Below are 27,658 nucleotides of genomic sequence, written 5' to 3'. Positions count from 1 at the left end.
TAGTCTATGTGTAGTATAATATCCTGAAGATACTCCCTCCAGAATCCAATAAGAATTTCAGACAATCAAGTAAGAAACTACTCTGCAAATCTGTTTCACACACTGAAAACAAGCTATGTGTTTACTGGATATCAGGCATCTCATCATTTGAGGAATGTGAGAATCAACACCAATTTGTTTATTAAAAATACATACCTGTCTTATTGCACACTTTCAGGGCAGTATCAAAACACACTATAATTTTGCTATTCCTGTACCCATCACACAAAATTTACAGTTATGAATTAAAGTGAAACAAACAAATCTGAAGTAACTGCCTCTATAAAAAGTACAACAAGCAAGTCAGTACAGAGTCATACTGAAAGCAGAAGGCATTTTCTTCCTTTATGTAAACATGCAGGTCTGAATGTTCCACAGAGGAAGATGAAAGAGCCCCCAAGATAACTAAACTTAAAAGTTGACACAGATGAGGATAATCCTCATGCAGTTCTTCAAAGGACCTCTTCTAACATAAACAGAAGTTTTTACTTTGCAAGTTACACTACCAAACAAAAGTCTACACAGCAAAATTAAACCTTTAAGGAGAAGAGAGTACAAGCTGTTGTTGATATGTTAATCACATCTCAATCCATCTTTGGGGTGTATTCGGATGTTCAGGGATGCACACAGTAAATAGAAGAAAGTATAAACTGGTGTTGCAAAGTGAATGCTACAGCTGATTCATCCTTGTCTGCACACCCCAGATGAAAAATGGGACCACCATATCCTGGTATCTACATCATGTTGGAGCAATTTAATAGCACTTCAGGTACGTGGTGAATGGTAAATTCTGATTTTCAAAAGTTACACACCAGAGCTCTTTAATAGCCATAAAACATATTCTGAGAAACAGTGTTTACAAATTAAAAGAAAAACATTGTTTTCTATCATTTACTATACTGGTTATAATAGGATATACAGAGAGCAAAGGATTTGTTCACACAAATTTTTTTTAATCTAATTTAAACTCATTAACTGTAGCAGAACTTGTGATAATAGCCACAGATTAGCCTTCTTTTCTATCTTTGAAAAGCAACAGCTTTTGGAAAGAGCTGGACTAGATGTGAAACCTCTGGCCCTGTTTATTCAGCATTATAGTGTGGTTCTGAATCCTTATGGCCCTGATGACAGAGGTGCTTTTCTCTTTATGCTCTTTGTATTCAGTTTGTGCACACTGGAATTATATACTTTTTTTTTTAACTGCATAGGCTAATGTCCCTCTTGCCTTAGCTCATAAAAAAGAACAATCTACTGACATTAAATAAAGAAAAAAACCTTACAGCCACAGAAGCTTAAGTAATAGAAGAACTTAATAAGACGTCTCTACTCATTTCTCTCATGTTATTTTCATGTTGCATTTTTCCACAGGCCTATGTAGAAAGACCTGCAGTTTATAGGAAGAGTTTGACCTCATTATTTCCATTTCTCTTTGTCTCTAACTGTGGCTCATTTTTGCCTGTTACCTTGATGCAAAAAACCCACTTAGATACTTGACAGGGTCTTTTTTCCCCTTCAGTCTTCTTTCTGGATATGAAATATTAAATTAATCTTTATATATGTATGTATATCTATGTATAAATGTATGTATATGTGCATTATAAACATATATATAAATTTCTGTATATAAATGGAGATCTCTGCTCTCCTAAATATCAGTGAGAGATCAGGTATAAAGATGCAGTTGTCCATGTGAGTTACTATTGTTAACCTCCTAATACTTTGTAAGCTAGATTTAGTGAATGTACATACATTTTAGTCACTTTCTTGACATAGGAGGTGGTGTGGTTACTAATAACACCCTGCAGTTAGAGGTAAAAAGAGAGAGGATTGAAATGTAACAATAACAAAAGTTATTTTGGAAAAAAAGAACAACTGTATGAAATGGATAGCTTATACCATTTTCTAAAAAAAACATGCCACAGGAACAATAAACTACTCGAACTATAATATATTTATTTAAATCAGGTGCCTGGATAACAGCTAGACAAAACTAAGGAACTTCCAGGTTTTATGTATAAAGTGTGTCCAAAGAATATCAGTAATTTAAATCTTCATCTGTTATAAAATAGGGTGGAAACTAGAGCTGAGTTAGAAAATTAGAAGTTTGAGATCATGGAACTAAATGCTGGAGAAATTACAGACCACAGCTAACAAAAATGAGGTTGTTGTACAGCCTTGTACAACAAGATTGATCAGTTGTTAGGAGTATCTGTTTATAATGGAGATGGGCAGGGACCACCGCTTCTGAACAAGTCCACGCAATCTCATGAGATAAAATCCCTGAGAACAGAAGGTCACAAAAGAGAATCACAGGTTTGTCGTATCAGAAGCCTCAGCCTCTCACTCAGGAAAACTGTCCTGAATGTACAATCTTAAGTACGATCAGAGGTAATGAAATCTGATGACATAATTATACAGCTCTGGTGAAATTTAGAGCCTTTTAGATGTTGGTGATTTCCCCTAACTGATTGTTATCACAATCCTGTTTCCTGTTAAGGAGTTGGGAGCCCATCAGATGTTTTTCACAAAAGTTGCTAATCTGTGTTATGGGTGGCAGTGCCTTCACCCTGATTTGTGTCTCAGAATACAGCATTTCACTGCTAACTCTGAGGGGCTTTTTTGGACTACAAGAGCTATCAGTCAGCATCCAGCCTCCAGTCACCATCACTTATGGTGAAGAATTTGAGGGGGAGACTATGTACAAGTTGCCACATTTTAAGGAGGCTTTCAAGCAGGTTATGCAGCTAGTCAACAAAAGATTACACAAGAAAAAAAAAAATCCTTCAGCAATCAGAAATCTGACTTTAGTGACACCAGTAAAAAGGGGCCTAACCTACAGAGATAAAATGTAAAACAAAAACTAGGAAGATTAACTAATACTTGAAGAAAAAACAGTTAAAAAATAAATAAGAATTTTAAAGTATGTTAGAAATAGCCTACAAGATAACTTGTTAGTTTGCAGACCTCAGAACAGGAAGCATCATTAAGAAATACATGTTGCAAAGAACCTGCACAATTTACCTGCAAAGATCGTAATATATAAATTTATCTCAGAGCAATTTTTCCCCAGAAAATCAAAATAATGATAGTAATTAAGACGCCAGCAGAGAAGATGTCTGAACAAACTGCTGAGCAGAGACAAGCTTCTAAGACTAGCTTCCCTTCAGACAAGATTTCCAAGGGAATTCAGAAATCAAGTAAGACAGCCACTAAAATACATGCAAACTATTATGAAAATAATCTTTTTTACCAGACTATAAGGTATACAATCTTATACCTACAGTTACAGAGAGGTTGATGTGATCCCAAGCAATACAAATCTACAAACCTTCAGGACATGGAAAACTAACTGGAAAAATAAAACCAGAAGACTAGAACATGTAGAAGATTATGGTATGTCAGGTCTAATCAGGAGAGATTCTGCCAGCAAAACTGTGCCTCTGGCATCTACTATGTGCACAGCTGTAGCACTTGGAGACTGCACCATTTTCCCCCTAGGCTCTTTAGGCATACCTAGCAAATAAGAAAGCTGCAGTTGCCATGAATCTGCAGACTAAGCGATAAGAGTTCACAGGTGGACACAGTTGGCAGGAGGCGAAAAACAAATATAACTGAGATCAGTGCAGGAAGTAATGATCATAATATACCAACTGACTGGAAATTATTGAGTTTTATCTAATTTAGGAACAGGTTTGAGCAAGTATACTGGCATACAGCAGATTTGCAGGGGAGATTCTTCTAACATACGCAAAAAGAAACAGAAGAAAATGTGTGGCTACTCCTTGAAAAATAGGTCAAAAGAAAACCAATGTGCAAAAAGGATTGGTATTACTTCCGAAGCAGGTGAACAGATGCATGGAAAAAGAAGAACTGGTGTCATAGGGTGTAGGAAAAGGATTGAGCAGAAGATACAGGTGAGCAGTTAAGTAATGCTGTGGTTTGCGTAAGCATCACATCAAAATACAATATATGGTGTGAAACCTGAATGAATTGTGTTTCAGTCCGGAATGCCTGCTATTAGGTGAATAACATCATTCTTTCTGTCTTTTGCAGATTGTTTTGCTTGGACCACAGTTTATCATCATTTCAGCAGGTACTCAGTGCATAAGACCCACCACCAATATTTTCCGTGCACTTATTTTTATCAGGTAGGATAACCCCTATGGAGCTGTTTAAAACAAATTTTATTACATGTTTGATGGGCACTCTGCCTTGACTGCTATTAAAACAATGCACAAAATGTTTTTAAGGAACCTAAGAGGAAATTGAGTGTTAGAATTGGAAATACCACCTGAGGGTCACTTCAGTAACACCAACAGCAGGACAGAATGGCTGCTGTTTCCTGACTAAACAAATGCAGAAATATTATCAGAGATGTTTGCTGTACTTCCCTCTCAGTGGCATCTAACATGCAAGAAATATACGTCCACCCTCAGCCTGCTCCTTGCTGCTCCCTACACCAACCCCCCGCCGTTCCTCCCCACATGGCTGAACAGCAGGCACCCCATCATGTGAAAACATGCACACACGTGAGAGGAGCAGACGTGTGCCTCGGTTCAATGGTCAGGGACCCAGGCAGATACACCTGCAATACATGATGGCATACGGTGGCAGAAAGGAAGGTGTGCGTAGTTTTGGAGTACTTCAGTAAGAAGCTCTTAGCCTCCAACTAAACCCATTGTATTTTTTCTTGTATTCTGGTACAGGAGGCATATTGAGTTATCTAAATGTAGTTACTACATCAGAGCCATGACAGAGAAGAGAAAAGGCGTTATCTGGGTCATTGAGTATAGCACTGTGACAAAAACCATCTCTACCACTGAAAATGAAGACTGTGGTTTGCTCTGGCCACATTCTGTGATGCAGAGGCCTTGGGCTGACTCATTTGCTGGTGTTTGGCTGCCGCGTTAATGCCAGCTCCTCGTCACCACAGAGCTCCCACCAAAGGATGAAGGACAGGAGGGGGACCCGGCAGGGAAGAGGCACCCGGGGCAAACCTTTCTGAAGGACTCAGGTACAGGCTGGACCCGCAGGGACAGGCTGAGGTATGATGTGCCAGTGTCTTGTTGATAGAACTGTAAACCAACAGCGAATGCGCAGATGGCGTTGGTATGTCTGTTTGGAACACGTGTGTGTTAGCAAGGAATGAATGAGCGAACCCACGCATGCCGAGTGAACTCCTTCAGGGAAAGGGAAACCGTCCAGGGGACAGGCTGGGGCGGAGCAGAAATCCCTATGGAAACGTTTGGTATGAAGTACGCGCCACCGTGGGCTTTAGAGGAAAACTTTATCATGCCGTATTATGCAAATTCATGCATTTATGCAAGTTTATGCTTCACTTACAGTAAAGAAAAATCTATTACTGTGTTTTCAACTTATCACATGAAAGGTTACGTACGTCAGCTAAATGTACGTCCGGCCCGGGATCGTTAATTTCCATGATTAGTCGAAGGCCGGCTCCCTGATCCGCATTTCTGCGCTCCGCCCGCAGCAGGCAGCGCGCACCCGGCGAGCGCGCTCGCCTTCCCCACGAGTGACCGGGGCCCGCGGGGTCCCTGCGCGGCTCGTCCCGCTCCCCCGGAGCCCAGCCGCCCGCCTCCCTGACGGTGCAGGCGGAGCAAGGGGAAGGAAACTAGGTCGGTTACGGAGCCTGGCCGCGGGGAGCGGCCCCCTCGCTCCCGGGGGGAAGGCTGGTGCCGGTTCATAAACCCTCGTGAGTCACCGAAGCGAGCCGCCGTCAGCCCACCCCCGGCTCCTCGCGCCAGCTCCCCGCGGGGCCGGCCCAGGCGGCGGGAAGGAGAGTATGGGGGCGGGGGGAGAGGGGGAAAGACCGCTCGCTCGGCCAGGCCCGGCCTCCGGAGGCGCCGGGGCTGCGTCGTCGCGCAGGGGGCGCGGCGCTGAGCGCGCTGCACGTCGGGAGCCGTAGTCTCCACAGGCCGAGCGGCGGCGCCGGGCGTGAGCCGAGGGGCAGCGCACCTCGGCGAGTGGGGAGTGCGGCGTGAGCTCGCTGAGTTCCCGGGCGGCCCGTCCCGCCACGCTGGCGGGGGATAAGGGCCACCGCCCGGTGCGCTGCCGAAGCAACGCGTGTGCTTCGCGTTGTGGTGCCTCCCGTCTCCCCTCCGGGTGAGGGACTGGGGCGCTCTCCTTTGAGCCTCCCCCCGACTCGTGCGGATGGTACGCCCCGCCGGAGGCCGGTGCTCCCCCCCAGCCGGCTCGGCAGGCTCCATGGCCGATCCTGCTCAGTCTGGGCGCTGCGTGCGCCCGCCCTCCTTGCTCTTAGAAGCGCTCTCTCCATTGGCTGCGGCCGGGCGCTCTTGCCAATCAGGAAGCGGCTATCATGGAGGAAGGGAATAAATACAAGATGGCTGCTCGTATAAAACCAGGCATTGGGCTTCGCCCTGGCGATGGGGGAATAGAAGCTTTAACTCGCTCTCCGAGGGTTGGGCACCGCTCCTACCCACGCCGCTGCTGCCCCCCCGGGGGGAGCGAGACTCTGACCGTTGCCGGCCACAGCTGCGCTCAGCCGCTCCCCGCGGATCGCCGGCGGGGCCGAGGCCGGGTGGGCGCCCGAGAGGCCCGAGCTAGGCCCTGCGCCCTCCTCCCTGGGAGAGCGGCGCCGGCCTCCCCCGCCTGCTGTCCCGCCGCTCGCCCCCAGCGAGGCCCAGCTCCGGGCGGCCATGGCCGTCTCCAGGTCGGTAGGAGTCGGGAAGGGTGGGGGAAGGAGGGCTGGCAGCGGTGGTCCGGAGTCCCCGGCCTTCCGTGTGGCCTGGCTTGAGGGGATGCGGAGGTGAAGAGGGGTGCCCGGTTGCCAGCCTCCCCCCCCCTCCTCGGGACCCTGCGGAGGTCTCGTCCGAGCCGACTCGGTGGGGTCTGGGGGTGGCTGCGTGCTCCGGCGCCTGGGTTCGCTTCCTGGCTGGGGGCAACTCCTGGGCCTGGCGCAGAGGGAAGCCCCCTCCCTTCCTCAGGCCGCAGGGGCTCTGCCTGGGGCGTCCCGGGCTTCCTCCTGAATTCGACTCCTTCATTTTGTTGGCTAGCCCTTCCTCGGGTTAAGCTGCTAGGGAATAGGGGATAATGATATCGAGTCTCAAAAACTGGCGAGAAACCGTTTTGCCTTTCAGAACCCTTAGTTGTAAAGTAGCCGAAATAATACAGGATTCCATGGAGAAAAGTGATTAGTGTCTTCTGGCTCTACCTCAAGATGCGGGGTAATATCTGCTTACACACATGTGCGCTGGGGTGTGCCAGCGTTTAAAGTATTCACAGATACAGAGGTATGTCTTAATAGAGCTGTGTTATGAAAAATGCTGAGCACAAATTCCTGCCATCTTTTTTTTGTGTGAAATGGGCATGTTAAGCTTCCTAAAAGGATAGTTACAGGAAACCATAAATCCAAGTTAACCTTGTGATAGATTAGCCTAAAGTCACGTGTTGGTAGTATCTCTGTACTTGTGTAGTGCTATAAGAAAAGTAAATTCTGTTTCTGAAGTTGTGTGTGAATAAGTTCACAATTCTCTGTAGCAAAGCAAAGGTGTGCACAGATGTAATGGAAATCCATTATTAATCAAATTTTATAGCAACAATACACCTTTCAGGACTTCTAGTAGCAGGTTTTTAGTTTGAGCTTTGTAGTTTCTACAAAGTATCCCTTTATCTTACACTACTCTTGTTTTTTAATCAACTTGTTATGTGTTAGTTCATGTTTTTTTTCAAAAGCTGTTCATAAGAATCTGGAAGTAGTAAGGATTGCTGTGACAAGACTACTGTGTACATTAAAATACTACTGTAAGCCATCATGTGAAATAGAATGGTATTCTAATTACATTAGGTCTGGGGCAGTCTGCTTAAATAACTGTGCTAATGTACATATGATCTGGGGGCTAACTGGAATATCAAGATACAGCTTTTCAGCTGTATGCTGGGTTTGTGTCTATTGTAAAGGCTGGTTTCAAATTCAGTTGCCAGCGTTCCTGCATCTCTGTAAAACCACATAGCTTTAGTGAAAACCAGTAGTGCTCTATGCAGCGATTTAGTTAACACCTGTTTGGTCTGTAACTAACAGGAAAAAAAAAATCTGTTTTGGATAAGGCTTATTCTCAGCTTCAGTGTGAAGCACTAAAAAAGTTGGTGTGATAATGTCACACGCGATACATTGCTTCAGAGTACAGTTTTAAAATCAAAATGTTACACAAGTTGAAAATAAGGTATAGAACTTTAATAAAGGCGTTGTAATACTTGTGTGTTGGTTTAGAATTGTTTCGATTCCATGTGTAAACCAGGTAAAAGAATTACACATTTTGGAGTGCTGTAACATCTTGGCTATTCTTGGCGAACTCCAATGTGTCTTTAATTGTAAGAAGTGTAAGTTTGGCCTCACGCATGTTCTTTAATAGATATGGTAAAACCTGTCCATATCCCTTTGAAGTTACACAGCAATTCTTGACAAATGAATCTTTTGGCTACTGGACCCTGGGAACACTGATGGAATGTCAGTGTTGCTTTTGTGATTAAAAGCAATCTTATCGTCAACTTTTACTTCAGAATACTGGATTTCTAAAGTCCTTTGAGACATTTTACAAATAAGTGTTTTGTACACTTATATACCACATAACTATGTTTCTGTAAAGGTTGTAGTCGTTCCGGCTTCTGTACCAGGTCCATTTAATTGTAGAGATCTGCACTTTTACTGTAGGTAGTTACGGTTATATTTTATATTTTTGAAGGACCAACATAATACTTCACTGTTGAATGATTCTAACTATACAAGTGTGGAGGGTGAGGGAGGAGTTGATTCAAATTAATCTTTCTCCAAGGACTTTGCTGAGTGCATACCACACATTGGTATTAACAAAAAGCTTCATTAGGGTTAGTTCTGTATTGGGACCATATTTTGAAAAAATAAGCGTTTTTGGAGGTGGGTGGAGGGGTGTTTTTACATTCTCAAAACAGTAGACTGGCAAGTGGTGGTTTTCCCAGTAAAGTTTAGTTTCTGCTGTTTGGCCAGTTGAAAACTCTTTTCAAAACCCTAGTCTCTTCAGGAAAATCTAAACAAAGGTAGGGGATGCTTTGAAATATCTCAAAACTAGATTGAGAGTTTACAGCTTTGCTGTTAATAAGGTCATCTTAAAAATAATTGTCGCTTACTTGTCATCTATTGACAAAAGAGATTTCTGATATTTTATTCTGCATTGTCCATACATGCTTGTTTTAACAGATTCTACTGTTAAATGGACTGAAGACCTGCTTCTGTATAACACTTCTGTGATTGTACACTAGAAAACAGACCTAAAAGCGGAACAGTAGATACCTCATACATGTTGCGGAATAGTTGCTTTGTATATACTCATCTCTTTAGTCAGTCTTTTCAGCATAAAACTATCAGTGCACACAATCCTGCAGAAGTATGTATAGTTGGGTGGGAAGGTTAATGTTCTTTCTGTGAATGCGCAAGCTAATTTGGTAGGCTTTATCTCCTGTCTCTGGTCTTAAAAGTATATATGAAGTAGTATGATGTTTGTATAACTAATAAAAAAAATTCTTGATGGTGGAACTGAGAAGGGAAAAAAAGGAAGTGAAAAAGTTTTGCTTCAGCTTCACCCCTGCAAAGTACGTGATCCAAGTCAATAAATACAATGGCTCATTAGTGATCTTTTGAGATACTTTAGATGAAAAAGCGATGCTACCAATTTATGGAAAATAACAATGCGTGTGGATTGCACAGGGTGACTGAGTTTCAGTAGATAATAAAGTGCTGATAGTCCCTTTCAATAGCTAATAAAATTTTTTTCCAGCTTTTTCAGTGTGTTCAAAGGCACCTCGTATCATTTTTCCAACAAGGCTGTTAGTGGTTTTCTCCTATTTTTGAGGGCCTTCACAGTATGAAGGAGAACAAATACACTTTTAAAATGTGATGAAATGCACGAAGGTGGTAAGATTCATTAAGAATAAACAGCTTGATTTTAATAGGTGTATCGTTGTGTTCACCCTGAAATACCTTAAAGACAACCTCTTCAGGGTATTTTCAAGACAATTCCTTAGGCAGCTGTGGGAGAGCATCACAACTTGCTGCTCTTGCAAGCTATTCTTGGTTTGATCTGTGTAAGTTCAATACTAGTTTCCAGAGTTTTTAGTGGTTTCATTTACTTGGATCTGTGTAACTTACCAGTGTGTAACTGGTAATATGTAGATTAGGAACCTAGTTTTTATTTTAAAATAAAGAATAATGTCAGAAGGCAGTAAAGCTCCTGGAAAACAAGCAGGCCTCGTATTTTGCGTATGGCTTTTGAAGTGTAGGGCTGTGACTTCCCAAGAACAAATGGCTGCACTGAGTGGCATGGTTACTCAGGTAACGTTTCAAATTTGATACAGCATCATTGTGAGGTTGATGTTCTTACAAGATAATAAAATTATCCAAAATCTCTTTTTATGGATACTGTGTCCCTTGAAGAAATGTTCTTTTGGGGTTATTGCAGACTTCCTAAAGAAAGAACACAGCTTCTGGCTTGTTTGGAAGCTATTACTTCACAGCTGCTCTTGCATGAAAAGCAAGGTTTAAATGGAACAAGAAGTATGTTTTCACTACTACTTAAAGGCATATACCTTTACTGTCAGAATAGGTGGATAACTGATGCGATTACAGGAGTTCTGACTCAAAGGGGGGGGAAAAATAGTGTAGCTCTTCACTTGTTGCTGGAGATAAACTCAAAGACCCGGACGGTGGACTGCCTTCCCTGTTGCTGTTTGTGGGAGGGAGTGCTGACAGAGTCATGGGGAGGGGGAAGCGGAAGTAACATGTGCACTGCTGCCCAGATGAGATAGAGCTGTAAAATTTCTCAGACACCTACAGGCTGAAATGTAAGTTGAAAGTCAGAGTTGCAATCTGATAAGAATTCTAACCTGCTCCAGCAGCTAGAACTGGAGTTCTCACGAAGGCATTCCCTGTATCGCTTGTTGATAGACTTCTTGTATTAGTACATCTTTATAGCTGTTTTAAATTCCTATTCTTTCTTCACAGTTTTTGGAATGTAATTGGTCATATGTGTTTGGGCTGCATTGTTGGATGTATATACATATGTAATAACTTACAAATAAAACTTGTACAGCCTAATGCTATGGATCATATATTATTTGAAATAGACATTTCATATGGAATTAATTATACTAATTTTCGCATTCGATTGGCTTCCATATGCAGTATATAATACTGTGACCAGTGTGGTGATAGAACTCTAGTTTCTTTCCAGGTGTCCCTTCCACTGCTGTGTAGCAAACCACACGATTTCTGTACTCTTCGCAGCCCAACCTTCATAACTATTCACGCCACAGTCTCCCACCTATGAGAAGTAAAATCATGATCCATGCTTTATATGTATCATCACACTTTTTTGTTCTGGATTCTGTTCAGTGATTTTTCTCTTGCTTGCTGGTTGTACATTGGAAAGTTGTTTACTTGATTATTTAACAGTTTATATGTGCTTTAGCAGTGGCTTGAGTTTTTTGAGCTGTGAAGCTGACCAAGCTGGGATTTGACCAAATGATGAAACACCACCCTGAACAAAGGATTATCAGGTCAACAAGAAAAGCTAAGGCATCTCCATTAGAACTTAGGTTGAATTTCACAGTGAGTGTGAACCCCTGTCAAGTCTGAATTTTAATCTAGTGATGTGTTCTAGGTTCCTGGGCTATTTTTGTACTAAGAAATAGTGCCTGGGAGGAAGCTTCCTGGTGTTGAAATATGATTTATGCTGTAAACTCCTAAGAGTATTCCCTTGCCTTTTGATGGGTGTGAGCTAGCAGTTTTTCGAATTGCTCTAGGTAGAGTTTGACATTAGGAGTGTTCCAGGGACTATGCCACCAAGGGTTTTTTGTACAGTCACATAATTTTAATGAGTTGGAGGATGTGCCAGGATAGTTACGAGCCTGTACCAGTTGGCCTTTACTGTCAGAGACTGCTTTGTGTCCAGTTAAACATACTGGTGCACACAGAGAGGTTAGAGTCCAAACAGATCACTTCACTGGCAGCAGTGATCATTTCACTGTCCCTTTCAAGCCTCAGCTCATTGAAATCAACAAATTGGAAGTTTCCCCATCTGAAGTCCTGTGGGGACCCAGTCCAGTCAGAATGCTTGCACTGGGGTGATCAGGATCCTTGTGTAATTAAGCTACTGCATATGCCTTTTTGGAAATGTTTTGGAGATACTGTTGATAACCTCTGTATTTTGACCTGGTCATTAACTATCCTGCTACTAGCTTGCTAATGCCTCTGTAGCTGAAGGGCTTTCAAATCCACATCATCCAGTTTCTGCAGGTATGCCATAAAGTTCACTGTAGATATTATGGTAACTGTCCCTTCAAATGGAGATCAGCCCTCTGTTTGGAGGCATACCTTGAGGCAGCAAAGAACTGAAGATCACAGCATGAAGAACAGAACAGGTCATTTGTTGCAACACTTGCCTACTGTGCCTGGGTACAGTCATGTGTAACTTGGTTTAATGCCGAGTATGCAAAACTGGTTGGAAAGCAGTGACTGGAAAATGGAATCATCGTGCTACCTGGAAAGCGTCACCGAGTTAATTGCGATGGCTCTTTTGGAAGTTCTTGCTCTCACACTTGTCCTTTGTAATTTTTTTTATTTGTAGTCTTTGCTGCGAAAATGCACTGGAAGAGTAAAAGGCTTGTTGTGTTTAGTGATTAGGGGTAAATAACAGTTTCTGTGCACTTTTATTCGTAAACTCCCCTCGAGTTAACTGAACTAAGCCTGTGCGCATTGTCGTTCTGTGTAACAGTGTCAATCAGAGAGATGACGTTCCCCCGTATGACAGCCAACCTTGCTATTCTGATGAATAGCAGTGCAAATGAAATTGTGTACTGTTAGAATTCGTCTTGCCTGTGATCTTTCTCTAAGAATTCATTTATTTTTGGGGGGGATTATTAGATAAAATTGTTTGAGTGGTAGTAGTCTAGGGGTGGAAGAGTCTGGTCCTGTTTGGGACGGCTGTTCTACTTGATATCCAGATCAGACCTAGTGATTATTCTTGTGTATCTCTCGGGTGGTTCTATTCCAAAAGTAGGAATTCGGGCTTTAGTCTTTTCACAGAATCACAGAACGTTCGGGGTTGGAAGGGACCTCTGTGGGTCATCTAGTCCAACCCTCCTGCTGAAGCAGGGTCACCTACAGTAGGCTGTAGAGGACTTTGTCCAGGCGGGTCTTGAATATCTCCAGAGAAGGAGACTCCAGAACCTCCCTGGGCAGCCTGTTCCAGTGCTCTGTCACCCTCACAGGGAAAAAATTCTTCCTCATGTTCAGACGGAACTTCCTGCGCTTCAGTTTGTAAACTAGTGTGCTTTAATGAAATGCTCTGGGTTTGAAGTCTTGGAATATTTATGTGTGGAGGATTCACTTGCCTAATCTCTAGGTCTCTGGTGGCAGTTCAGATGGTATAATGTGTCCTTGCCACTTCAGAATGACAAGGATCTGCATCCTGTGTCATGTCTGCTGACCCCATGTGCATGACTCATTCTGAAGCATCTCAGATGCTAGTAGATGCCTGTTCTTAAGCAGCTGAATTGATGTTTTTGTGTCAGAAACATTTCTAATAAATCTGTGTCAGTGTAAAAGCTCATGTGGTTTTTCTTAGAAGAAAAAATACTTAGAGTGTAATGCTGTTCATAAGAACTTTGAATTGCTGCTCCAAGTTCTGTCTTGCTGATACACTTTAGCAGTGATAACAAAATCTCAAATTTCTCAAGTAAGAGGAAGAAGGTATCTGCCTCTTTGAACAAGTTAATGCCTTGTAATGATCTCATATAGTGTGCGTTCACATGGAGGTGGTGTATGGTTGCTGTCCTACTGATCGTATGTAGTTGAGTCAGGATTAGGTGACAGTCAGGATTATCTAAACCATTGCTTATGAGTTAAAAGTGAAGGACTTTTGTATTTTTATGTTCTGATTACAGCTGTTAATATGCAGGAGAGGTAGATTTTTAGCATTTGTTGGTATTTAGATTTTTCAAAACAATCCATACATCTCTTTGGTTTTCTTTTTAATTTTTTTTCTTCACGTAAATGCTCCCTGTATTTCTCTGGTTTGATTGTGTCTTCCATATTCTTAGAATGACTTTCTGACACCCTGTGTTTAATTCTTTCATACAATAATTAACAATTTTATCTGTATGGTAGAACATTTCGCTCTGCCACACTGATTTGGGCTTCTGTGTTATCGAATCACAGAATGGTTTGGGTTGGAAGGGACCTCTGTGGGTCACCTAGTCCAGCCCCCCTGCCGAAGCAGGGTCACCTACAGCAGGCTGCACAGAACCTTGTCCAGGCAGGTCTTGAATATCTCCAGAGAAGGAGAATCCGCAACCTCTCTGGGCAGCCTGTTCCAGTGCTCCGTCATCTGTGAATGATGTGAGCCACGCAGTGCTCTGCTTACAGCAGTGTCTAGTATGAGAGGCAGAACCACATGCTGTTAAAAAACTTTCTTGGTTCTCTTTGGCTTTAAGAACTAGTTTAGAGACTGTTAGTTCATGCTGAGAATAAAAATCTTACCAGAACTTGGGAAATTTGAGGGCCTGCAGTTTGGAAAGAAAATTAATTTGTTTACAATTTTTAGTATTTTTTCATTTTTAATGAAGCTATGAATAAAAACTCAAAAAAAAAAACTAGTGCTGCTGATCAGTGGCAACTTTCTCAGTGCTACTCATCCAACTAGAGCAGCGGAATTCAGGCTCTGCCATGCTCTGCTGCAGCAACACCAAAACTTAATTTAGGACTTGTAATACCTGCAAAATATTAACTGGGAAGTATATCAGGGAAGTCTGCGGGAGGGAAAGGAAGAATCATTAACATGACCAGGAGTACTGTTAATCTGCTGTTAGTTAGCTGTATTTGCTGTTTCCATTTATTTTGCTGGGGCTGAATGCTGAAACCTTCTTGTGGTGATGTGAGACAGTAGAAAGATTTTTTTGTTTGTTTATTTTGCATTTGTGTGTGTTAAGTATACTACAATTTAAAGTCACAAATTACAAACCAAACATGCTGCAGGTAACACAAACACACACACACACACACACGCACACACTTTCCCCCCCAACAAGTAAACAACTGTATTTCATAGGTAATATACTTTAAAAAATTGCGGGTTTTAGGAGTGAATATCTAGTGCTGTAACTAAGATTGGAATTAAACTTGAGGTTTTTTGAGGGTAGGCTGTCATAGTGGTTTCCTCCTGTTTTGATAAATGAAGAGTTCTAGCTGAGGAAGTGGTCTACGGTGCATGTTCTGCTTGACTTTGGATATGAAAAGAAGGTACTTTGATAGTTGAAGGAATGGGTGGTGCTAAATGGAAAACATCTTGAGTATGGAGCACTGAAGCTTCATGGAGAGATGAAGACTGAAAGGGCTGAGTTTCAGAATGAGAGAACAAGCAAGCTAGAGCAAGCTGTGGTTGCTCTGCAGGCTGGCATATTTTGCACTGCATAATACTGAGTGCTGCAAATCAGGTTGGGTTATTACTGTAAAATGTATGAAGGAAAAAATACTGGTAGATAACTAAGTATCTGGCATGTTCCTTCTGACTAGTCCACTATCAGTGATTTGGAAGAGTTAGGTCTGTGAAGCTTTTGCTTTTGTCCTTAGCAGTTTTCCGTGATTAGACAGTTAATTTGGTTATGTTTTGGTTTTAATTTTTATGTAACTTTGAAACAATTTACTAACTTCTGAATCATAGCAATTGAAACTCCAGTTTTATCTACAGAAATTGAGATGGGCTCACCTATTTTAGTAGTATGAAGAGAACTATTTCAAAGCTGGGAAATACCAGAAGTGTGTCTAAAATACTAGAATGATTTGAAATACTTTATTAGAAATTTTTTTATCTAATGGATATTTAATCTAGTATCTCCAGGTGTTAGCGCGTTTGGGTTTTGGCATTGTATTTCTGTGACATTAGTGCCTTAGCTTTGTAGTGCTGTGACAGATGATAAGATATTCTCAGGACTAAATGTGGTTTAAGCATGTCAAAGAAAATACAAAATCCAGTGATGTTGGAAAGAGGGTTTTTTGTTTTTTAGATGATTGGAACTAATGTTAAAAGCAATTTTGGTGAAATGTAATTAGTAGCAACAGACTTAGCAGGCAAAACATTTGTCCTGTTCCTGTATTTGCTCAAACCTAGGATATGTGTTTATGAGGAAGGGAAGTGGTTCAGGTTATCTGTATCTTTATTTTGTTAGGCAGATCTAGGTGAGCTTCACTGCTGTGTGAATTCCAGGTTCAAATTGTTGTAATATTTGAAAGAGTATTTTTATGATTAAGGCTAGAAGGGATAAATCTGATTGCTCTAGGTGCACAGATTCTAGACTCACTTTCAGTGATAACCTCATACTGCCCAATAACTAATGGATAAACTAGGTACCCTGTGAAGAGTGCGCTAACTGTCCCACTTACTGTGGAGGGAATAATGAACACTGCTTACTTCCATCATTGATTTGATTATCTAGGTAGTTTCTATGTGTTTTTTTGTATGATGACTTTCTCATTTAGTGACTCTAAACCAGAAATAAGCTAGCTGTTCTGAAAACAGATAACCGGGGCCTCTTTCACTAAATAGAGTTACTGTGAAAACAGATCTGCTGGTTAAATTCCTGTATTTCATGGGAAGGCCAGAGGTATTGTATTATTTCAAAGCTGTAAATACAAAACAGGTATGGTCTTATATGTTCAATGTAGTTAGGAGGAAAATACGTGAAAAGTAAAAAGTTGTGGTATCCTGGAAAAGCAGAGTTTGATATTATAGATCACAGGCTATGTCTTCAAAAGAAATGGTAACACATTATATGAGCAGTTGAGTCTTTCGCTTTCTCCATCAGACAGAATTTGAAGAAGATCATTTACAACTTAACAGTATTTGTTTTTCAAGATTGAAAACGTTCTATCACAGAAAAAAGGGAACAATTTAATTTTTTCTTGTAACTGCAGATTTTTTGTACTGTTTCTTACAGTTTCTCTATTATTTTTTTTCTTACCAAATGAAATGTGCTTTTAGAACAACTGTGCTTACTATTAGAAAAAAAGTACATTTGTCACCCTGTCAAGTGACAGTCTTCAGGCAAACATTTCTTCTGTTTGCACTGCATAAACTGAAAAACATGGGGGAATATTAATAGAAATGGGAAACTGAACTGTGAATAGCGTAACATTTTCGGTTTTTGTCAATCATATTTAGGCTTGATCGTCTCTTTATTTTATTGGACACCGGTACGACACCAGTAACAAGAAAAGCAGCTGCACAGCAACTTGGGGAAGTAGTGAAACTGCATCCTCATGAACTGAATAATCTCTTATCTAAAGTAAGCATTTTTTTTTTTGAGCTTGCTTTCAGTACTTTAATGGTGAAATTAAAACTAGTTTAAAAGAGTGTGTGTTCTGTATGAAGAAGAAAAAGCGTAGTAATATTGTGCTCTCCAAAAACAGGAGACTGAAGAAAATTAGGAGACTACTTTTGTTAACTCTGCTGTTTTGTCAGCCTCTGAATTGGTTACAGAAGTCAGATTTCACTTTGCATTCAGTATTGATGTTCAATGTTTGCTCTAAGTTCAGATTTTCTTCTATAAAGAAAAGCTCTACTGCCTTATAAAAATTTCTGCTCTTGCCTTTCAAGATTGTTACTGGTGTGATACAGCATTAAAAATATAGGAGGCTGCATGTCTTTAAAAGGGCTGGAAAATTGAAAGATACTTCCATTAGTTTGAGACTTCAATCTGGCCAAGTCCAGTAAAAACACCAAAAATAGTCTGTATCTGCCAGCTGGAGATGGCTGAGTGACCTCACTACTGCTCTTATTGAGCAGGTGCCCTCACCACAGTTGATGGTATCAACAGAGTGGCTAAGGAATCATGAATATCACACCACTTTTGGAGAAAGAAGTTGTTTTTTCCAGGTTTGAGGCATAGTGGTAAATTAGTTTAGAAGAGCATACGTTGCTTCAAGTGACCAGTGTTCTCCCTTTTCTTGGGTTAAATGACTTCAAAGTTTTAAGGTCTATTAATCTCTTTTGAACACTTCCTTTTAGAAAGCAAAAAACTAAGAGTTTCAAGCCTTGATCAGTACTTGGAGGAAATCAAGGTTCAGTTTGACTGATGAGACTAAATGTGTCTTATAAATTCTTAATGTCTGGCTATGGCAAGAGTTTTGCTAAGCAGTGAGCAATATAGAGAGGGCTGCTCATGTACCTCTGGTTTGTTTTCCTGTCCTTTGTTTTTGTTGTTTTCAACGTTGTCTTAATCCATAGCATTAAAAGTAAGTGTGTTTTAATAGAGCATATCAGCTGATGGATTTTCTGAAAGTACATTTTAAGCAAATATTTATTAATCTCTCCTTTAAAGGTGTTAGTGTATTTAAGAAGTACGAATTGGGATACTCGTATTGCAGCTGGCCAGGCTGTTGAAGCAATAGTGAAAAATGTACCTGAGTGGAATCCAACTCCAAGATCAAAACAAGGTGGTACTTAAATGAATTCTACAGATTTTATTGTTTATCTGATGCAAACTGACTGTGATATGAGACTTTCAAAGGCAGCTGTGTCATTCTGTTTTTTTTTATGGGCATAGACTTTATGTACATGGACTGTAGTAAGCCTCTTGGCTTTAGATGTTCATATTCAGTTACAAGGATGTGCCTGGCCTTTGTTTCTTCCAGGATTCCTGTGCTTGTGCTCTGTACCCTCATAAAGCTTTAGTTTCATAAATGAAAGGAATTATAACAAGTAAAATGGCAAAAGTTTTAAGCAGTCAACTTTGTCATGATATTTTGCAGATGCTCTTTCTTCTCTGTTCCCTTGCTCAAAGCACCTGAGGGAGGTGAAGTGGCAGCTTGCCAAAGTCTATTATGTTTGTACTCACTTTGCATCTGAAATTGTCATATTAGGGATGTTAGAGTTGCTTTTATTGTCAACTTGTGGACCTACTGTGAGTGATTTTGTCTGAACCTGTTGGCACTGTCTATGTTCACAACTTCATGGCACAGATTCTGGAAATCCACTAACTATGTAAAAAAAAAAAAAAAATAAGACAACAAAACTCATATCTGTTTTGAGGTGATACTATATTTATTTCATTCAGTGCCTCCTGGTTCTGTTGCTATAGAATTTTACAAACAAGTTCTGCATTTGCCTTATCCAGTGCCTTTATGATTTTTGTAAACCATCATATTTGCTTTCCTCCAATAACTTTCTTCAGACTGAAGAACTGCAGTCTCTTCAGTCTTTCCTCACAAGACAGCTGCTTTGTCTTTTAGGTAACTTTGTCCTCCTCTGTACTTGTGTCCTCCTTGAGATGCACAGAACTGCACACAGTGTACCTACATCTCTAGAGTACGGATACTTATACATAGTGGCAAAATGATGCACTTTGTCATGTTTTCAGTGTCCTTCCTGATGAAGCCCAGTACTTAGCTGGATGTTTGGGCTGTCACTGCCCAATAAGCTGGTGAATACAGAAAACCTGCAGAAGTGCCTCCAGGATATTTATTGAATGTTAACTGCCAGTTCTGAATTCGGTGTAGTCTAGGCATGGTTTGGGTTATTCATCTTGCACCTTATCTTCCTCTTTGCCCATTAGTCTGTTCTGAGAGTCCTTCTTGGATTCCTTAGTGCCATTGTAACTTTTGGCTACCCAAAAGAACTTAGTGTCACCGACATACGTGGAGAAAAGTGTGTAGTGAAATCTCCTTCCCATTGCAAAAGACTGATAGCACTGGTTGGAAAACTGATCCCTGAAGGACTCCAAAGCTAACTTTTATCTTTTTTTAACCAGCTTTCAGTCTGTAAAAGGATGTTTTCCCTAATTCTGTGGTAAGTTAGTTCCTTCAGGTTTTTAATGTGAAATCTTGCCAGAAGCTTTTGAATGTATTATGTGCACTGGATCCCCTCTATCGGCTTGTTGGAGCTCTTTAAGGACATTGATAATCAGGTTAATGAGAGGGGTTTTTTTTCAGGAGCTGTTCTAACTTTTCCTGTAAATCATGTTTATCCATATACTTAATGACTTTATTTATAGACTACGGTCTTACCAAGGATAGAAGTTAGTTTCACCAGTCTAGTTGCAAGACCGACTTGCAGAACTCCTTTTGTCCGTGGAAATTGGGCAACTTGTCAGTCTTGAAGTACAGCAGCTGTTTCGAATGATGGGTTACATGCGTTGTCCAGTTCTTGCATATCTGCCTTTGAGTGTTGAGAGGAGGGAGTACTTTGGAAGTGAATTTGTGACCAGGAAATAAGACACCTCGTGAGGGACAAACCTCTTCTGTATCAGTATTGAACTGCACTGTACCTGCAAGTGGATTTGAGAATAGCTGGTAACTAGTCTTCAGCAGCCCTTGGTAGCTGACTTTCTTCCGTACCTGTTAAAACTACTCTCCAGCTTCCATACCAGGGATGCTTGGCTGTTGGTCATACGATACAGTGTTGGTACGATACTTGTCAGCACTATGTGAGCCATACGCAGTTCAAACTGCAAGTTGGCTGTATGCGTACAGAGAAGACCTAGTGGTATGTCAGTGTCCAAGATTTTAAAAAGCTAAATCTATCAAGGGAAAAATGTTAAAATTTTTTTCTACTCAGTTAAGTGCGTTAAGTCAGCTTTTTCAGATTTTCTATGTGAAATGGAGCCTTTACACTTTGTGAATCAAAATGCTGTATGTCTGATGATTTTCTTGGAGGAGAGAAAGTATTTCTTCCTCTTGTTCTTGCTTAATCTTCTGCCAGAACTTTGAACAAAAATTTCATCATATTGTCCTTGATGTTATTTTCAATGCCCTATCTAGAACCAGGCTCAGAAAGTCCTGTGGAAGATTCACCTTCAACAGATCGGTTGCGTTTTGACAGATTTGATATATCTCGGTTGTTAAAACATGGTGCATCTCTTCTCGGATCTGCTGGTGCAGAATTTGAAGTCCAAGATGATAAATCAGGTATATACTTACATTTTACTTGTAGACAAGAAAACTTACTGCTTTGAAAAAGTTTGCTGTGGCAGTATTAGGAGTCTAGTCATCCATGGTTTCTCAGAACGCTAGAAATAACAGAAGAAAGTATTTCCCAACATAACTGGTTTGTATTATTTTTCTCAAGTTAAATGATTTTTTTTTTAGGGGATGCATATTGTTCATTTGTTTGTTCCTTTATCAGAATTAGTATGTGTACGAGGGGAAGAGAAGAGTGGAAACCTGAAAGAGGGAGCAGAAAAAGCAATATTGAATGCTTCTGTAGAGTTTCTGTAGACTTTTTAAAGAGGTACAGAAACTATCACCACTTGTTCTTTATTTAAAACAGTGTTCCTAAATATAGTAGTAGGATGTGGCTTATTTAAAAGCTTGAAAGTTTCAAATATTTAAGGATTGCATGAAAAATACTGTGATAAAACTGTCAGAGTTGGATGGTCAAAAATCAGTGCCTGTGTGATGTCTTTTGTTTCAAGTGACTTGTCTGATATCTTTCTGCAACTTTTTAGCTGAGCAAGTTAGTTTATGTCGGTGTAATGGCATTGAATTATTTTAATCTAAGATACTTCTTTTGCTATTACTGTACTTTCCTGCTCTAATTTCAGTCTGTCTTCCAGTTTCTGCACCAAATGAAATTATGCTATAGATAAGAATCTGTTCTGACTGCTTAGCCCTGATTCACTGGTTCCCCATATGTGATGTGTTCTGTGCAGTGTACACAGAAGATCACTAGCTCAGCAAGGAACAGAAACTGTGGCTCCTGACACTTAAGCAGTAGCGTGTCTGTTAAAACTTGCTGCTATTTTATTGCTTGACATCTTTTATGCTAGGTTAATAATGTGTTGTACAAGTTTCATCTCTTCTAACGAAACCCTGCCTATTCAGAAATCAAATAGATGGAATAGGTCACTTTAGTTCATAAAGTCTGATATTTATCCCAGTGTCATATGATTGCACATAAGTAATTTTATGAATCTAAATAATATAATATCAAAAAAAGGAGAAAATGAAACTAAAAATAGCTTTAGTTGCTGCTTTTTTTAACTGGTGGGTAAATGTACAAAGGCTGCTTTCTATTCTGTGTTTTGTAGCAGCTTTCCTTTTCAAGTAAGTAGCCAACATGAATGGATGTAAAGCGAGTTAAATAATCTTTGGAATTAGCAGTCTTTGATACTTTTTCCTAAGATGGACTTGTGAAAGGAAAAGTATTTTCTAGGGTATGGAAGTTGTTTGTATTTCTCTGCTTGTCAGTTAAATCCAATTAAAAAAAAAAGGCTTCTTGGTATAGATATAATTGACTACTAATTACTACTTAACCTGGTGTAACTACTCAACCTTTTTTACCCCAAAATTCTGCCAATATTGGTCACCTACTGAAAAGTTTATCTGTAGATGTTTGACAAAAAAACCCTAATCTCCTGACTGGTTTCCATACTGCACGTGTAAAAAGAGTGAAGTCTGAGAGCCTTACAAGCTACAAGTTTTGATTTACTTGGAGGGTTTATTCTACTCAGGCACTAAAATCTTCTATTTTTTGTGTACATGTGGGTGGTCCTAAAATCTAGGTGTTCAGTAATTAAAAGTGTTGAAGCTTCACAACATTCTTCAGGTAGCTTCTATTAAGTTCCTAAATGAGCCTTGCTTAACACACAAAGCTTGAGGACAAGATTGTTCACACCCTAGGGAAATCATGCTTATGCTTCAGTCTACATTGCCACAAGGGTTAGTTTGGGCAGAAGGAAAGTAGACATCTGGGTCTAGTGCATTTTTACAAGGAAGAATGTTTCTGAAGAAAACAGATTCAGATTCAACCTAGCTTAATACAGGATATTGGATTTAATATAATTTGAGGGGTTTTATTTGCAGTTGTTATTTCTTAGGTCTGTGTTTCCCAACAGAAGATAAAGTTCAGGAGAAAAAGAAACCTTATTAAAAAAAAAAAAAAAAGCCACCAGAAAAACCCCCGATAGCCAGACTGCCAGAATCGACAGATCCCACAACAATGCATGCACTCAATAAAAAAGTGGTAGTTCTTGAATCAGTTGCTGGGTATCTTTTTTTTTTAGTGTGTTAATTTGCTTCTTTCAAAGTGCACTTTCCTAAAAGTTCAGGTAAAACTTGGGTGTTTGCTTCTATAGACCAAGTGTAATTTAACGAATTTCATGGGAGCTGTTTTCTGTTGCAGAAGTCGATGACAATTTAAGTACTAGCAAAGCTTCAGCAGCAGAAAAGGTCTTCCTAGGAATCAGTGTGATTTGGCGTAAAAGATTGTAATGATGTATTAGCCAAGTACAATGTAATTCTGTAACTTCTGGCCTTCCTATGTTATTTTATTGACAATAATACATCTGGCTTGAAATCTGATGCATCTTCCGTTTTTTTAAAAACTTCTTTTTAAGGTGAAATTGATCCTAAAGAGAGGATAGCACGACAGAGGAAACTGTTACAAAAGAAACTTGGCTTAGATATGGGTGCTGCAATTGGGATGAATACTGAAGATCTGTTCAATGATGAAGATCTGGACTATTCACCTTCTGCAGTTTCACTAGTAAACAAACAACCTGTAGGTAAAACCTTGGGCTGTTTGACTGCAAGGAATAATATAGTGGGTTTGATTTATTTCATAGAATCATTCGGGTTGGAACAGACCTTTAAGATCATTGCGTTTAACCATAACATTGCCAAGTCCACCAAATTTGTGCTTTTGTGGTTATAATCTTTATGTTTTAAGTATGATGATTAATGTCTAATATGCTGTGCTTTGGCTTCTGGAATTCTTATGCCCCACAGATGTGTATTAGTGTTGTTTGATGTCAAACTACTTCTCTGAGTTTGAAATGATGGAGGATTGGGGAAGTTGATAGCAGTGTGGGTTTGAGGATTTTTCAGGACCTTCATTGTAAGAAGAATTAACAATGAATGACTTCTCTTTCAGACTCTTCAGGCTGCTGAGTTAATTGACTCAGAATTTCGAGCTGGTATGAGCAGTAGACAAAAGAATAAAGCCAAAAGAATGGCTAAGCTATTTGCAAAGCAAAGATCCAGAGATACAGTGGAAGCTAATGAGAAAAGGTATAATAGTGAACTAGTTTGCTTTTATTTCAGTTAAGGTGGGATTGTGACTTACCTGTTGAAAAACTTCCTACAGTCTTTGCTTCTTAATCTTTTACATGCTAATTGTGCTGATGTAAATCACTTGCATGCCATATTTAATCCCAGTAGAGCTTTGGTAAGGACCTAGCTTCAGAGGGATCTTGAAGTAGTGGGATGCTACAGTTAAATTTGTGGTTTGACCCTGTTATTAAATATGGCTTGAGAACAGCGTGTGAAAATGCGGGATTTAAGAAGATAAGTAGTAACTAAAAATTTAAGATATAACTTTCTGATGTATGTTACGTTCCTCAGTGTAACTTATAGTGACATATTGTACCCACTGTGTTTATAACAAGCAGTAGACAAAATTCACTTTCCTTGATTTTTATTTAAGAATTTCTGTATTTCTTGGAAAAGGCTGAGAAGGACTGCCAATTTGGGACAGCATTCTGCTGTGCCCTCACTGAGTTTTTTTTACTTGTAAACTTTTACCTATTTTGCGTATTTCAGTGTTAAACCTCTTTGTTTTCTTGCCATACTTTATTGTATCTGAGACTTGAGCTGTAGAAGTAATTACTTCCCCAAAGCGTGCTTTCTGTTCATAAACTTATACTTGTTACGTCTCAGCAATGATAGCGCTGATGGGGAACCAGAAGAAAAGAGAAGAAAAGTTGCAAATGTTGTCATCAACCAGCCTGCCACAGACTCAAAAACATTGGTAGAAAACGCTCCAGAAGAGGTATGATGTAGCGTTCTGCTGTTAGCAGGACCAGTCATTCAGTTTTTCAGCAGAGTAACGTAAAACAAAAGTCCTTTATGCTTCCAAAGTCTTTAGTCATTTTAGCATTAAGAGAAATGGAGTAAAGAATGCTATTGCCAGCTTTTAAATGTAATGAAGCAAATGGGCTTCAAACTGTGTATAGCATTGAGGAAGAAAACACATTTAATCCATTGGTAGCAATTTGTGACCCAAATGAACCCGAGTAGATGAATTACAGGTGTCAGACCTGGGTATTAAACTGTAAAACTGTGCTAAACACTCAGATGATAGGATTACCCTGAGCCAGAAATAATTTGATCTAAATGTTCACGTACACTTTATTTAATCTTTGCCTTACTTTAATTAGGCTTAATTTAGAATGAAGTTCTATCTTTAGTAGTTGAAGATTTAAACAATTACCTTAGTCTTAGAAAAACTTGCATTTGTTTCAGTAGACTGCAAAACTGAAAAATTACAAGAAATGCTGTACCAGAATACAAATGGTGCATAGAAGTTTATTTGAAGAGACTGTATCTTCATTAGACTCTATTCTACAAAAAAATTTTTTCCAAACATAGCTTAGTAATGAAATTCTTATTTGCAAAATGGTAATTGGAAGGTGAATTTGAGACATGAATGATAACTGCAAACTGAATAGTTGCTGGTTGCAAGCCTTTCGGATGCTTTGTGTTTGTGATGATGTGAACTTACTAATGTCATGTCATAATTTCCTTTCCACAGCCGTGTCAGTGTCCCTGTAGGAAATTTTGGGATGATGGATATGCTTCTGGTTTTCAAAAATGCAGAATGTGTTTTGAAAAGGATGGTGTTTATTACTGGATTAATTGGCCCAATTTGATTATGCAGTGTAATTTCAAACTGAGACTTGCCTACTATGTTCTTTAAAGGCAAAGTTTATAAAGAGAATCACTGTGGAGGATAAGAAACTTTCCTTAATTTTCTGCCTTAGCATGGTTCCTAAAGGGAGACTGAATTCCAGAACATCAAAATTAATTACCATAGAGAAGAGGTTACACTACTAACAGGCAAACTTTATAAGTTTTTCAAATGATCTGGTGCCAATCAGCAAAGTTGCTGAAGTGTGGAAGAAGGTTGTCAGGGTTTTTTTGATTCTGTCCAGTAACAAATTAAAATACTTAAGCTTTTGGAGGTCTTTATTATCTTCACCTGTCTAAGTGGTGTACAATATAAGAAGTGATTGCCTGATCCCTTTCTCTTTCAATCTTGTACTTAATATTTTTTTATAAATTTAGGCAAATGAATGGCCTCTGGAAAGCTTTTGTGAAGAGGTGTGCAATGATCTCTTCAACCCTTCTTGGGAGGTAAGACATGCGCTATGTAAGGTGTAACTATGGATTTTAAAAAAAAAGGCTTCAACAGAAGCACAAAAGTTGTATGCATAGGACTTAAGAGCAGTTTGCTAGGTATCAAAAATGACATCAATCTTAAATACAGATTATATAGCCAAGGCAAATCTTAAGTGTTTTTTAAGATTCATTTAAGGGGGAAATGAAAACAGATGTGTAACGTATTCTCAACTGTGTGGAGTGGGAAAGATATGGAAAGCAATGATTCTAAGTGAGAATTCTGGAAGCACTGAAATTCAAGGAAAATAAAAGCACATGAATCTAGGGTCAAAAAGATTAAACAGAACAGGCTTGGATTCATCAAGAGTTTGAAGAATATTGTATGAGTCTGTTGTTGACAATAGTGGCATGCTTGTCTAATGCTAAGCTAGTAGGAAAGGGGAGGGGAAATCAATCCTTTCGTGTCGGGGGTAGACTACAAATCATTAGTTGTTCTCTTCATTTATAAAAATGAACTTTTTTTTTTTAATTATAGTAAATAGCGGCTACAAAAACTGTATTTGGTTGCCTAGACAACTTTTTTTCAAGATTCAAAACTTGTTCTGCTCACCCTTTTATTCAATAGACTATTTCCCACAAACTTTTATATCAATTCCAAGCAAAAATATGAAGTAGCTGACAATGGTCCCTGTTCCTTGAGCAGAAGATGTAACTAACTGTTTTCAGCTAGCTTCAAAAGATCAATTTTTTATTAAAAACCTGAAAGATTAGATGTTAACACCAACTATAACATACTTGGGTATATCTGTAGCACAGTTTCAGTGATAGCAAGTTGGCTCTGCCCATACTGACCTCAAACTTGGAAACACAGAGATAGATTATATGCAGCCAGTGCAATTATTTTAGACCCAGAAAAAGGATAATTATATTCATGTGGCACATCACTGCATCTGAGCTAATAAGCCTTGCCTTATTTGAAAGCAGGCTGTTTGCAGTTGAAGTCAAAGTCCATTTATCTTTTAGAATGCAGATGTTCTCATATCTTACTACATTTAAGGTAGGGTGCACACATCTTAAGGAGGTAATCAATACAAAATCATGTTCTGGATGAAAAACAGGTTAAACTACCTCAAAATACATGTCTATAAAATGGTCCTCTGGCATCTTCTTGCAATGTCTAGAGGCAACCTGGATAACTAGTTCAGACTGCTTGCCTAGCTTATAGGCAAGATGAATCCTGCTACTGGTATTTCCTTTATACGTTTGTGTGTCTTGCTGCTTGTTTGTGTTTGCAGAAGCTGACAAGTTAACTTGCAAAGTCTTCCTCCTTTGGCTTGTGAAGACTAGTTCATAAACAGTCTTGGACCAAATAAATAAATCATTGGTGTATTATGAACCATTAGGATTTTAAGACTAGTCTCTCTGGCTAGTTTTTATTGG

The 27,658-nt window shown here is 39.7% G+C and overlaps 1 protein-coding gene across 2 annotated transcripts in view; it reads left to right on the top strand.

Moving 5' to 3' along the window:
• The first annotated feature begins 6,393 nt into the window (after nt 1-6,393).
• BTAF1 (B-TFIID TATA-box binding protein associated factor 1) overlaps nt 6,394-27,658 on the top strand; it is a 47,575-nt gene continuing 26,310 nt past the window's right edge. For both annotated transcript variants that reach the window (XM_075423490.1, XM_075423489.1), the window contains exons 1-8: nt 6,394-6,730; nt 17,265-17,388; nt 18,424-18,538; nt 20,861-21,007; nt 23,437-23,600; nt 23,973-24,109; nt 24,758-24,869; nt 26,165-26,233. In XM_075423490.1, the coding sequence (XP_075279605.1) occupies nt 6,717-6,730; nt 17,265-17,388; nt 18,424-18,538; nt 20,861-21,007; nt 23,437-23,600; nt 23,973-24,109; nt 24,758-24,869; nt 26,165-26,233 (882 nt within the window). In that variant the 5' untranslated portion in view covers nt 6,394-6,716. The remainder of the gene's footprint in view (nt 6,731-17,264; nt 17,389-18,423; nt 18,539-20,860; nt 21,008-23,436; nt 23,601-23,972; nt 24,110-24,757; nt 24,870-26,164; nt 26,234-27,658) is intronic.

Source organism: Opisthocomus hoazin, chromosome 6 (genome assembly GCF_030867145.1).
Source record: "Opisthocomus hoazin isolate bOpiHoa1 chromosome 6, bOpiHoa1.hap1, whole genome shotgun sequence".
NCBI lineage: Eukaryota > Metazoa > Chordata > Aves > Opisthocomiformes > Opisthocomidae > Opisthocomus > Opisthocomus hoazin.
This window is presented reverse-complemented; position numbering and strand designations above follow the sequence as displayed.